The sequence below is a fragment of the Ovis canadensis genome, chromosome 1 (genome assembly GCF_042477335.2).
Source record: "Ovis canadensis isolate MfBH-ARS-UI-01 breed Bighorn chromosome 1, ARS-UI_OviCan_v2, whole genome shotgun sequence".
Lineage (NCBI taxonomy): Eukaryota > Metazoa > Chordata > Mammalia > Artiodactyla > Bovidae > Ovis > Ovis canadensis.
Window position 1 is genome coordinate 182,286,701 of NC_091245.1, and position 13,161 is coordinate 182,299,861.

A 13,161-nucleotide genomic window follows, 5' to 3' on the forward strand; every position below is an offset into this window, starting at 1 on the left:
ACTGGGGACGCACTGCATTTACGAGACCTCTGTGGCTTTAGTGACAAGTAAAATTTTTGATGTCAAGAAGACTTTTAAAGATGTCAGGGACTTTCATCCACATTACTTGACTTTTCTTACAACTTTATGAGTGGGTAGATGTTAACATTTTCCTCTATCCTTCAGTACTAAGTATGGTTAAGATCTGTATTTTACATGACGAAAAAATGAGACTCAGATTGATTACAGAATTTACCTCAAGTCACTCAGAAACTGGTAAAATCAAGGCTTTCTCACTTCAAACCTTATACTTGTTTGTTACTCCACTGGCTTGAAACAATTAGTAGCCCAAGCTCTATATGAGGATTATAACATCACGATCTTGATTGCACTGTTATTACTCTATGGATACCATTGTTATGTTACTATCATCGCTATACCTATTTTTGTAAAATTCAAGGCCAAAATAGCTGAGCATCTCAAAGTAACAGAAAAAACAATCAATTCTGCAGAGAACAATAATGAGCGTTAGTGACCACTGAGTGGACTGTTGATACTATGACTCAGAAAAGGTCCACATGTCTACCACTTGTTGGTAAAGAAAACACAGGTGGGAACACAGGTACAATACAGTCTTTGTATAAAGAAAAAGATGAGAAGAAAAAGAAATTTAAGTCTTGGTAAGAAAATAATGAATTTATGTATAAGTTCCCCAAATTAAATTCTCCCGGAAAGTATGCTTATATATTTGAACATTCACTCATTCACTCAACCAATATTTGTTAAGCAAATACATATGCTACCCTGTATTAATCTATGGATTTTAAAGCAGAAGTCCTAACACTGGCTCTTAAAAGAAAGTTCCACCTGGACAGCACTGCCAGGTAAAATACATGGTACCCAGTTGAATCTAGATTTCAGACAAACAATGAACACTTCTTTAGTATAAGTACATCACAAATATTGAAGGGGTATACTTAGACTAAAAAAAATATTTGTTGTTTATCCAAAAATTCATCTGGGCATCTTGTGTTTTTGTTTTCTAAGTCTGGCAACCTTGTACCTGGTGATAAAGAAATACCCTGAACGCCATCTTAGTCAGCCTTGTATGCAATTTTGTTGTATAGAGCAAGGTACAACAAACAGAATGTGGTATCTGAAATTTGTTCCGATCATTGGAGAGTACTTATATTTGCATTATTTCTATGGAGCTACATCCTAAAATAAACAACTCTGTAGAAAAAAAATTTTCCCTTTTGAAAGTGATTAGATATCATTAGAGAAGAATTCAGTTCATTCATTGATCAAATATTTTCTGAATGTTTACCATGTGGAAGGTATTATGTTGGGTATATTGAAGCGTAAGATATATATGATATATCATATAATTATATATAAAATTGTTTCTGCTTTCATAAAGTTTACATTCTAATGGGAAAGCATAAAAACACTCACATAAAGATAATATAGGGCTTCCCAGGTGGCTCAGTTGGTAAAGAATCCACCTACAATGCAGGAAACCCCAGTTCAATTTCTTGGTCAGGAAGATCCCCTGGAGAAGAGATAGGCTACCCACTCCAGTATTCATGGACTTCCCTGGTGGCTCAGATGGTAAAGAATCTGCCTGCAATGCGGGAGACCTGGGTTTGATCCCTGGGTTGGGAAGATCCCCTGGAGGAGGGTATGGCAATACTCCAGAATACTCCAGTATTCTTGCCTGGAGAATCCTCATGGACAGAGGAGCCTGGTGGGCTACAGTCCACGGGGTTGCAAAGAGTCACACATGACTGAGTGACTAAGTACAGCACAATTATAATAAGTCATTGTTATAAGTTAAGTTATTGCTATAAGTTAAGTTATTGTTATAATAGTAAGTGCCCAAAGGAGTACATTTGCCATGGAACCTTGAATATGCAAGATATTTGCTTCCAGTAACATAATTTATCACTATAAAATCAAGCTGTTGTTCAGTACTTTGGTTTACTTTTTTAAACACATAGGTTCTTGTGAGTAGAATTTTGGGGAACAATGTTATATAACAAGAACAACCTGAAGCCATCCTCTTCCTAATCACCCAGGCCATCTAGGGAAGTGATTTGCAACTCAGTGTAAATCAGGGCTTGTTAAGACGTAGGTCACTGGGTTCCCATTCAGGTCTGGGCTGGACTCGAGGATGCACATGCTGCTGTTGTGGGGACCACAGCTTGAGGAGCACTGCTCCCACGTTATCTCTGAATTTTCCCTACTGCGTGCCTTCCATGCCCACATTCGCCTCAGGCTTATCCACCTGTGTCCTCTGTCTTTCCCTTCCATCCCATGCCTTTTTTTGCTTTTTCTCTTGGGAGAGGGCACAGAGAAGTCCTGCTTTGTTCCATGAGAGGATGGTTTGTGTTATCTTTGCCTTTTCTCTAATTCTCTTGTTTTGAAATGTGTCCTTAACTTTTGTTTTCCTGCCCCACAGCATTTATGAAACTTCAGTAGAGCAAACTTGAGAAATTCCTAGAAGAGATGAAGTCCTTTCGTGGTTTGCTTGGCAGTAGATAGAGTGGTTTAGAGAGAGATTAAAAAAAAAAATCTTTAAGGAATGAAAAAAAAATTCATGCTATGGAGGAAGTTCAAGGGAAACCCAAGGGGTATCACATTGCTTTGGCATTTGAATTCCAATGAGGAAGGAAACGTGTTGACAGCTATTACTCAGAGACTGGAGACAGAGCAAAGAAACTCAATGTCTCTGGGAGGAGGAGGCTAAAGTAATGAGCATGATTTTTTAAAGAAAGCATTAAGTAGTACTTTACTGTTTATGCAGAGCTCTCACATGCATAATACCTTTACAGTAGCTCAAAAGGCAGGAAGATTATTATAGTTTCCACTTTAAGCTCAAATAAACTGAGGGTAATGAAATTAAGTGACCTGTGTATGGTCACAATTAGAGGAACCAAAACTGAACCCAAACAATCTAATTCCAGCACAGTCATCTTTATGTCCCTACTCTAACTATCAGTGTTATAATCATCAGGAAATATGCTCTACAACCAGCGCGCCCTTGGTGCTCTAAGGTAGAGGTTAGCTCCAAGGTCAACATAATGGACTACTTACTTGTCACGAACATGTCCTTTTAATGACTATGTGGATAATTAACATAGACTTACACAGAATTGCATTTGGAATTCAGATCTCAGAACTGAGTCTCTACAATCGTTAAAAGTGTGAAAGTTGCTCAGTTGTGTCTGACTGTTTGCGACACCATAGACTATATAGTCTATGGAATTCTCCAGGCCATAGTACTGGAGTGGATAGCTATTCCCTTCTCCAGTGGATCTTCCCAACCCAGGAACGAAGCCAGGTCTCCTGCATTGCAGGTGGATTCTTTACCAACTGAGGCACCAGGGAAGCCCCCGATCCTTGAAAGCAAGTATTCATTAAAAGTTGCAGTTGCTAAACTGCAAAGCTGGTTACCATGCATAGTGGCTGTGAAGCTGAGAACCTAAGTTTTTTTCCTTTTAACTCTGTAAAGCTACTCTTTCCTAGTAAGATTCTTTTTGGTTAGATTCAAGGTAGGAAACAGAATCCATCTCTACTCTTCCAGTATACCCAGGGCTTTCTAGAATCTTAGTTTAGACTAACATTTGGACTCTTTGCTGTGGATTTCTATCATTTCCACTGGGCTCCTGTAAAGTTGTGAGGCTCCACTTTTTTGATGTTTTCTCAAGACATTGCAGAGAACTTTGTTTTGAAATGTCAGCCAAAGTGAATCCAGGTCCTGAATTACTTCCATATGTTCAGGCTGTCTTGCCTTTTGAAAACCGAGACCAATTGTTCCTAAACTTGGTTAGGTTATAGACTTCTTCACTTAGACAAGTACTGATAGAGAGCTGACCATTCCAAACTGCCACTGCCAAATGATTCAGGGGTGAAATGGAAGTGTTGATTCTTTTAGATAAGGTACTCAAGTAATAGATGTACATTATTTATTGTTCCTGGATGTGGTCAGGTTATACACACCATTACAAAGACCTTTATAAGTTATGAGGAACTTCATAGTTTCCCAGAGATCTGAAGGCCAGTCTTTGAGCATAACTCAGATTTATAAAATGACTTTGCTTGTAGCCTTTGTATCTATGATGTCTAAATTTGCAAATCCATTGCTGGTTTTCTTATGGGCAAATCAAGTTATTTGGGTTAACCACAGAATGCTTTGGTAAAATTGAATAAATATGTTCATACACCAAAGAGACAATTTTCTGTAGTACACCAAAAATGTTATGCTCCAGATTTAAAGCCTTATTTTGACATGTGATCTAATAGAGTAAACTGTATATCTGCTGGATATACTGGAAGAGATGCAAAGATGGGGAGAGTAGAAACATTCATGGATCCAAGACCAGAAATGTCAACTTTGGTTAAGAATACATCTCCACAAATGGTCTCTTTTCCCCCCCTTAATCCTTAATTTGATGGATTTACAAGGTAGGTACTCAGAGGAGGAAAGGACATAAACTATGGGAGAATACCCTGTAAATAAAAATATTACTATTTGATTAATTTACTAAATAATGATGATACCATACCACATGGAAAATGTCCTCGGTTGACCTCAGGTTATTAGATATTCACATTTACCCTAAGTAAATACAGTGACTTACCACTACCTGATTTTTTTCCTAAATTCAGTAGTAGTCACTATGTTTTTTAGAGGTATGAAAACTGTCATCTTTAAGAACTGATTCCCACAAGGGCACATACACAGATTTACATATTGTTCTGACTTAAGCTGAACTGCACAGAAGGAAAATTTCGTCTTAAGTAATGTTTTGCTGCCGTTGTTCACTTCCATGTTGGCATGTCTGCTGCAGTCCTTCCCTTCTATTCCCCAATTTAAACTGATCTGCTTTATGTCCTATCCCCTAGCTAGTCCTGCTGGCTGACCTGAGAAACAAGGTTGCTTTGAGGAGCTCACTTATTTTCACGTATTGTAATTCAGGTATGTAACTTTCCCCTGACAATTTATTTGTCATTTAACAGAGATATTCTAGAACTAGAGGGTGAGCAGATGAATGACTCTCCTAATCAGTTCAGTTCAGTTCAGTCGCTCAGTTGTGTCCGACTCTTTGCGACCCTATGGACTGCAGCACACCTGGCTTCCTTGTCCCTCACCAACTCCCGGAGCCTTCTCAAATTCATGTCCATCGTGTCGATAATTCCTCATAATAGGAATTATATAATTATATATAATTCCTCATAGGAATTATGACTGTCATAATAGGAATTTCAAATATGGTGATCATCCCTGAGTTAGTTACTTTTAGTATAAGAGAATCCATGTGAAATCATATCACATATATAGTCCCTTATATGGAGGAGCATCCATGGAGTTCTTGCTTCTGTCTGGTCCATTGTAGAACTAGGAAAGGGCACTCACTGGCTGAGAGGTCAGGAGATCTTTGCTCTAGAATCATGGGCTCCAGGGATGAAGCACTATCTTGCCTAACTACTCACCTGATGGATAACTGAATCCCCTCTATAACAAATCACTATGAAATGAGCACCCATTCTCTCCTTGAACACCTCTAATTATAGGAACTCACGCTCCCTTTGGAGGTTGTCTACCTATCTTTGGAGCATCTCTGCTTAAACTTCCTCTTTTATTTAATTAAATTATCTTTATAGTTTCTAATCATTGGTCCATTTCTATATATGTGAACACAAACAGAACGAACAATGCATCTTCCCTCAAATCATTTAAATAATGCTAAAAGTGTGAACAAGAGCTACCATTTATAGAATGCTTATTGTGTGCTGGAGAGTGCTTTAGGAACTTCATATGGATTAATTCATTTAATCCTCAAAACAGTACTACCATCACTATTATCCCCATCATATAGACAAGGAAACTAACGTATAGAAATGTTAAGTAATTTTGCCAAGCTGACAAAGCTTGGTAGGCACTTTCAGTTCAAACTTACGCACTGCCAAACACCTCTAGCACCTTCAAACATGATTCATATGCCATGGTTTCACAGCCCTTTCCATCTTAATCATACTCCTCTGAGTGTGCCCCAAAGAGTCTACTGGCCTTTTAAACAGGAGAACCCAGAACTGATTGTGGTCTCTAGATGTGGAAAGTAGAGAACCAGCACTAGAAAACAGAGTGAGCTTATCACCCCTCTTCATTTCAGGGACCATAAGTGTAGCCTCCACTGGCATTAGCCTTGTTGTGGCCTCTTCAAGCTGTTGGTTCATATGAAACTCACTACAGACCAAAAGCCTTATTTCTGTCTGGCCTATATGACTTGGGTCTGTAGAATGAGGTGACTGGAGTATGTGATCTCCAAGGACTTTTCCACTTCTAAACATCTAGGATCAAAAATATGTTTCAAAGTTCCATGTATTTAAAGGATGTTGTGCCTGCAAATTCTGTATCAGGTTTTCTCATTTGGCCCTTTCCCACAACGGGTTTCTGTGATTTTGTCTTTTGTTCGTGGGATGGGGGCATACTTGGGGCTTCTAGAAGATGGTTTACAATATGGCTTTCTGTAAAATCTGAAAGATGACTCCTACTTTCCCTTCCACCTACAGGTCCTGCCCCTCCCTTCCCCCAGCCCCCTCGGCCTCTCCCCCTGCTGCCAGGCTTCCAGCCGGGCCGCACTCACCTGTGTGTACGAACATGTGCTTGACGTAGTTCTGTTTGGCGGTGAAAGTCTTGTTGCAGAGAGTGCACTCATAAGGCTTTTTTTCGCCCTGCCCACTGGCTGTGCTGTGGCCTGCGGATGGGGCCAGGGGCTGTGGCGCTGGCAGCTGTGCCGTAAAGGTCGACAGGCCGGGCTGGGACACTGTCACAAACTGGGTCTGCTGGCCTGCCAGGGGCTGCGGCAGGCTGAAGAGGAAAGGCTTGGGGCCGCTGCCCGCCGGCTGGGTAGTGAAGAGGGCCGGCAGGTAGGTGTTACCGGCTGTGCCAATGACCTGCGTGTTGCTGGTTAAGGTCAGAGGCATCCTCAAGTTGCTGGTGAGGGTTTCGGTCTGGCGTAAGTAGAGCTGGGTACTTGGCAATGGCTGCCCGATGGACGTGTTGACCGAAGGCTGCTGCAGGACACTTTTGTCGGAGCTGTTGCTGACAGTGATCACCGTGTTGTCCATCTCCACCTCGTTGCTTCTTTCGGGGGAGGAGGCACCGGTCTCTAGCTGGTGCGGCTGCGGGGCGCCCTCAGCCGGGGCTTCCGCGGCCTGCTCAGGTTGGGCGGGCTCGGCCTGGCTGTCCCGCACTGCCCCGGGCCCGAACTGCTGCTCCACGGAGTCGGGTTCGGTGCCTATGGAGGAGCTGACGCCAGAGTCGAAGCTCTCGCCCTTGGGTTCGCTCTCGGTGCCCTCGGCCTGGTCGGTGTCTTCCGTGCACTCCTCGGACTCATTGCGCTCCAGGATCTGCACCCTCTGCTGCCCGTAGTAGTCGTAGTCGTCCTCCATCTCTTGCTTGATGTGGATGTTGCCCACCAGCGTCTGGATGCGCACGGGCCGGGGCTGCTTGCGGCAGTGCGTGGTCTCGGGGGTGGTGGACAGGTAGCGCTCCATCTGCTGCGAGCGCTCGTGGATGCGCGTGATCCAGCTGGGGTCTTCTATGTGGTGGTCGCGGGGCAGGCCGAGCGCAGTCTCGTGGTGGCTGACTACAGCGCCGCTGTAGAAGGAGCGCTCGCCGCTGCCGTTCTGCATGGAGCAGGCGTACAGCGCTGAGTAGATCCTGTCCACGCTGTGCTGCGGGTGGCTCTGCAGGTAGCCTGACTCGGTGTCGCTGCTCTGGCCCGAGGTGCCCGACTCGGGAGTGCCCCGTGGCGTGTCCTGGCCTGAGTCCTGGATCCCCGGGAACACGTCGCCCACGTTCTGCGACACGATGCGCGTGCACTCATCGATGACCGTTTTGATCTGCAGGATGCTGGCGGCCGTGAGGATCTGCAGGGCTTCCGACTGCGAGACGCGCAGCACGCCGCTGTACATGAAGTCAATGAGCTTTTGCACCGACTGCACCGACACCACCGACGGGATCTCGATGTCGCTGTAGCCCAGCAGCAGCTTGTCCTGGAAGAAGGGGCTGCCGGCGGCCAGCACGCAGCGGTGTGCACGCAGCATGCTCCCGTGGATGCGCACCGTCACGTCACAGAAGTGGCCACGGTTGCGCTGCTCGTTGAGGGTCTCGAGCACGGAATTGCTGAAGTTGTGAAGGTTGATGCTGTGAATGCGCTCGGTCATCCCCTTGCAACTGATGTCACCTGCACGGCGAGACAGACACAACACAGGGCGTGGGTCAGAGCAAGCTGGCTGCATCCCTAACATTTGGGTCTCAGGTGGGCAATGCTCATGGCTCCTAGCAGCACCCCTTTGCAGACACAAGCAGGCTCTCTGGCAAGATGGATAGGCTTTGCATCAGGTCGACCTGTGGGTATGATGCCCTATGGTAACAAGGCCTTGGATTTTGTTGCAACAGGGCCCCAGCTATTTGGGGGTACTGAATCCATAATTGACCCCCTAGACCTTCAACCAGGGTTGTCAGTTGAAGTACAGCAGTCTAAAAAATAGATGGGTCATTGCCTGCTATTCCTACGGCTTCAGCAAATAAGAACCAAAAGGCAAATGAAGACTTGTTCTCAGGAAACTCTGCCTCCACTTTAGACAGGCCTAAGCCCAGGTCCTTTGGGAAAGCTTGTATTTTTCTCACTTTATCAAAATTCCTTATTTTATTCATAGACCACAATATTTAATTCCCTTCCTCTTAATTAACATGGCACATTCCACAAATCCACACCACATATGCAAAAATTCTTGGAAAATTCATCTTAGACTAAGATAGACATCAAATTGTTACCACAGAGTTTTCCAGTGGAGGGACAGGCTCTAGAATGCAATCTTCTTGCTAAAGGAGCACTTGCCCACTGTCTGTATCTACATTTTTCTTATCCTCTTTGGTGAGACCTGTTTGAGTACTTTTTACGGTGTTGTATGTTATATGGTGGTTGTCTGAATTTTCTGAGGCTTAAGGAAGAAGAAACGTCAGAAAGGTCAAAGATGGCAGTGTTGACCTGAAAGACTGGAATACACTAGGTGACCATATTCGTCATTCAAACCGGGCACTTGGGAGGACTGTTAGTAAGCAGGTCGGAACAGTAGGGTTAACCTGGAGTGGGATGTTCAGTTATCTCAGGAATTGGGTGCTCTCTGCTCTTGCAAGGATATATCAGACAGTTGCCAGGAGGAAGGCAGCAGTCTGAAATGTGGCACACGTGGACAGCCTGACCTATTGCCACCCTTATATCCTAGGCTGTACAGACAAGGGATAGGTTGGTAACACCTAAAGCCCAGATTGAGAAGGAAAACAAGTGTCTATAACACTAGACTGAGGGCTTTCCTATTGTTTTCCTATGCTCTAAAGAATCCCTCTCTCCAAGTCATTCTTCAGTCATTCCCCATTTTTGCCTTCACAACTGAATGATCAGCTTGAGGGAGGCCAAGTAAGTAGGCTTTCAAAACTAGGTGACCTAGGTACGGGTTGTTGGTGTGACCCAGATCCCTGTGTCTTGTTAGAAGTAACCCAGAGGTAATGGCCTGCACACAGAGGAATGCCCACCTTTTCAGGTTCTTTCTCCTCTACCTTAGGAAAGAGGACCAGTGCAGAGAAGTCTGAGCTCAACTAGCTTTTCTACTTTGGTACAATCCATCTCCTCATTCTGAGTTCAGCTGTTATGACTGCATCCTTATATACTCATTCATTTCCTTTGCTCCCAACTTTACATTCCGTCAGCCTCACAGAAATCCACTAAACTCAATAAATGCTGCCTACAGGTTCTACGTTATCTTTGAGTGATATGATTTGTGCAAATTTTCACATAAGAGAATTCCTTTTCCTTCCAATTTCTATTAGGTCTGTTAATGTCTCTAAAATATTTCATTAGATGACTGTTTCTATTTTTCCTTTTATATAAAACAATTGTCCTTGACAGGTTAAGGAATCAAGGTGAATCCTCTATATATAACTGTTAATACAAAACACAACACCAGAGGAAGGCCCCAAAAACCTAGAAAGGAAAATTTAGGAAATCAGTCAGCAGATCATATTCTAATGTCTTACTGAGTCCCTCATGCTTGTGCACTGTGATAATAATAAGAGCAATTTTTTTAAGAGTGTCAAGTTTTAACTACTTTATATACATTATTTCATTGAGTCCTCACAACAATCCTATGATGTCAGTAGTATTATTATCCCCATATTTCAGATGAGGAAACTGAGGCCAGAGGAACTGGGAAACCACTCAAGGCCCACACAGGTAGTTGGTGGTCAAGCTGGCATTTGAACCCAGCAGTCTGTGTCTAGAGTTCACACTCTTATCTGCTTCACTGTATTGCATGCTTTGCCCCTGAATGATGCCTGGTTCTTAGGTACAGGTCTGCCATAAAGGTGTGTAATAAGGCCTGTCCAGTGTACCCTCCAGCTACTTATATACCTGTCCATAAATTAGTGTGCTGTCTCATAGCCTCAGTCATCTAATAAAGCACATTTTAAAAAACTTATAAATAGAACAATGCAAGAGATAAAAGAGAGTTCTGGCACTAAAATGTAGAGGTTTCTATATACAATTTGACTATCACCAAGGTCTCTTTCATTTAAGTAAAATGGTAGGCACTAAAATTGGCTAAGTCTCTGAGTAGGATGGATTTATTTAAAATTTTTTTCTACCCAGGTTAAAACACTCTTTAAACACACAATTGCTCATAGCAGCAGTCACAGCTATATCACTTGAGTTGTCATATATGACAAAGAATTGTCTTCCTTCTGATAATTCTGGGAAGCTCAATCACAATTATCATAATAATTAATAACCATGTAGCATTTTACAGTGTACAAACTCTTTCACAGGTGTAAACTCATTTACTCTTTATAACAATCCTATATATTTTCAGGACAGGTCCTATTATTACTATTTGATGTAAAAGGAATTTGAGGGTTTCAAAGTATCTAAATGACTAGCCCAAGGTTTTCCAGAGATAGTAAGTGGCTGAGGTGGGATTAGAACCCATGCTCCTTTGATGCTCTTCTTATCACATGATACTGGATCACTGACAAGTGAAACCTGGATTACCCAAAGACTGAGGGCCATCTAATTCTCAGAACATAGAAGAAAAGATAAAGACACAGAAAGTGATGATGGAGCTTGCTGTAGAGATGGATATGGTCACCAACAAGAGCTGTCATTATATCACACACATTCATAGATACATGCGCACACACACAAACACACAAACTCATGAAAAAAAGTTCAAACTGCTTGTTGGGCTGATCCACTCAAGTCTAAATAATCAGGTAAATCTATAGCAATAATAACAAAACACTGTCTGCTAAATAATCCGAGTTATGATTTTTTCAGTAATGCTGTTGCCAACTTCATTAAAAACCAGAGACAAACTTGAACCTGCACACATATACAACCTGACCTGACAAACCTAGTTGGATTTTTGCAGACACAATTTTTAAAGATCTCTGAGTGCACTGGTCCTGCACCACAGTGAGCAGCCGTGAAAGGCTGAATTGGTTTTTGCTGATATGTGTACAGATGCGATGGGGGACCCTGCCGGTCCATTCAAGCATGCCTCGGCCCTCCAGCACACAATGCTGAAGCAAGTCCTTTCCCAGGCTTTCTTTCATTTTCAACACTAATACAGTGGGAAAGAGTTTCTGCCACGGCAAGGCAATGTCCAGGCTTTTGTGAAACAGGTCCTTTTCATCCAGTGGGCATTAATGTATAGATTCCAATGGAATAAATCTGAAATACTCTACTGTAGAAGATTTGTTCCCCATTGAAAACAAATCTTGATTAGATGGTTATTCAGAGACTGTATAGGAAGGAATGGTGTGAAAATGCTAACTCCATTCTTTCTTAGATTGGCAGTGAATAGGCATTTGGGCTATTCAAAAAAAAAAACAAAACAAAACAAAACCAACCTTCGACTCTACAAAACCATACAACTTTACAAAGATTTTGTGCATCTGGGGAAGCCATGATACACTTCCTCCCCCCTTCCCTCCAAAAATCCCCCATGGTGGTGTGAACATAGAACTGATGGGGTAAAATGAAAAAAAAAAAAAAAACAACTGACAAAAATAGTTCTCTGCGTGTTTTAAAATAGTAACCCATCTTCTTTCCACTAGAGTGAAAAATATAGAGTCAGCCTGTGATGGCATTCACTGGAACACGCAAGGAATTCTATTCCTGAATGTGATCGTGTACTCTAAGTGATTGTGATCTGCGGATGAGCACAGTATGGATGAGGCTGAGGCAGGAGTGAACACCGGAGGGGGATTCTGCTTGTGGTGAAATAGCTGATGGAGGGCTTGGCTATCTATGTCGTAGGAACCCAGCTCCTGCCTGTCCCTGAAACGGCGGGTGTTCAGGGATAGGACTAAGCACCAGAATAAAAACGCTGCCTATGCACAAGGGAAAAGGAATAAGAAAAGGAAACAGCAGGCAATACAATCTCTTTTAATTAGGTGTGAAATCCAGTCCTTTCTCAGTCCAGATTTATAAAATGAGACTAGTGCAAGGGCGAGATGCTGTAGAGAGAGATGGGAATTGGAAGACTGTGGCTGGGAAAGAAACACTAGCTCTCAAATTAAAACCAAGATGAATTTTGGTTGACAGACCGAAGTCAAATGTCAGGGCCAAAGAGCCCTCGAGTTTTCAATCTGGGCCACCAGGCTCATGTGTGCTAAGTGGGTCAGCACATGAAACAGGGCCAGGTGGCAGGCCTCCACCCAGCCTCTTATCACTCCCTTTCCCAGATTGTGCTCAATAGCACACCGAAGTTGCTCTTTCATATTATCAGGTGATGAGTGATCATATTGGACTTTCACATTTTGGTGCTACTTCCCAAGATGATCCCATTGGGAAGAATCCAGTTTTTACTGGAGAAAGCTGGGGTACATATGCAACTAAGGCCCCTTTCTCCCCAAGTCTACATCTGTTGTCCTGCCAGATGCCTGACCTCAGTCATGTCTGTTTTACCTCTTTGCCTGGGGTAGACACTTGCTGAGTCTCTGCACCACGGGAGGTAGGGGTTGCTTGCTCGCAGATTCCACCATCTAGAGCAGATGGTCCTGTATGTCCCTCCCCTCTCTATCTCCCTGGCGTCTTCACAGGGTGGCTCTGA

At 43.1% G+C, this 13,161-nt stretch overlaps 1 protein-coding gene across 50 annotated transcripts in view; it reads right to left on the bottom strand.

The window, feature by feature from the left end:
- Positions 1 to 13,161, bottom strand: part of ZBTB20 (zinc finger and BTB domain containing 20) — an 838,712-nt gene that overhangs the window by 5,784 nt on the left and 819,767 nt on the right. For all 50 annotated transcript variants that reach the window (XM_069553780.1, XM_069553617.1, XM_069553866.1 and 47 more), the window contains one exon: positions 6,630 to 8,234. In XM_069553780.1, coding sequence (XP_069409881.1) covers positions 6,630 to 8,214 — 1,585 coding nt within the window. In that variant the 5' untranslated portion in view covers positions 8,215 to 8,234. The remainder of the gene's footprint in view (positions 1 to 6,629; positions 8,235 to 13,161) is intronic.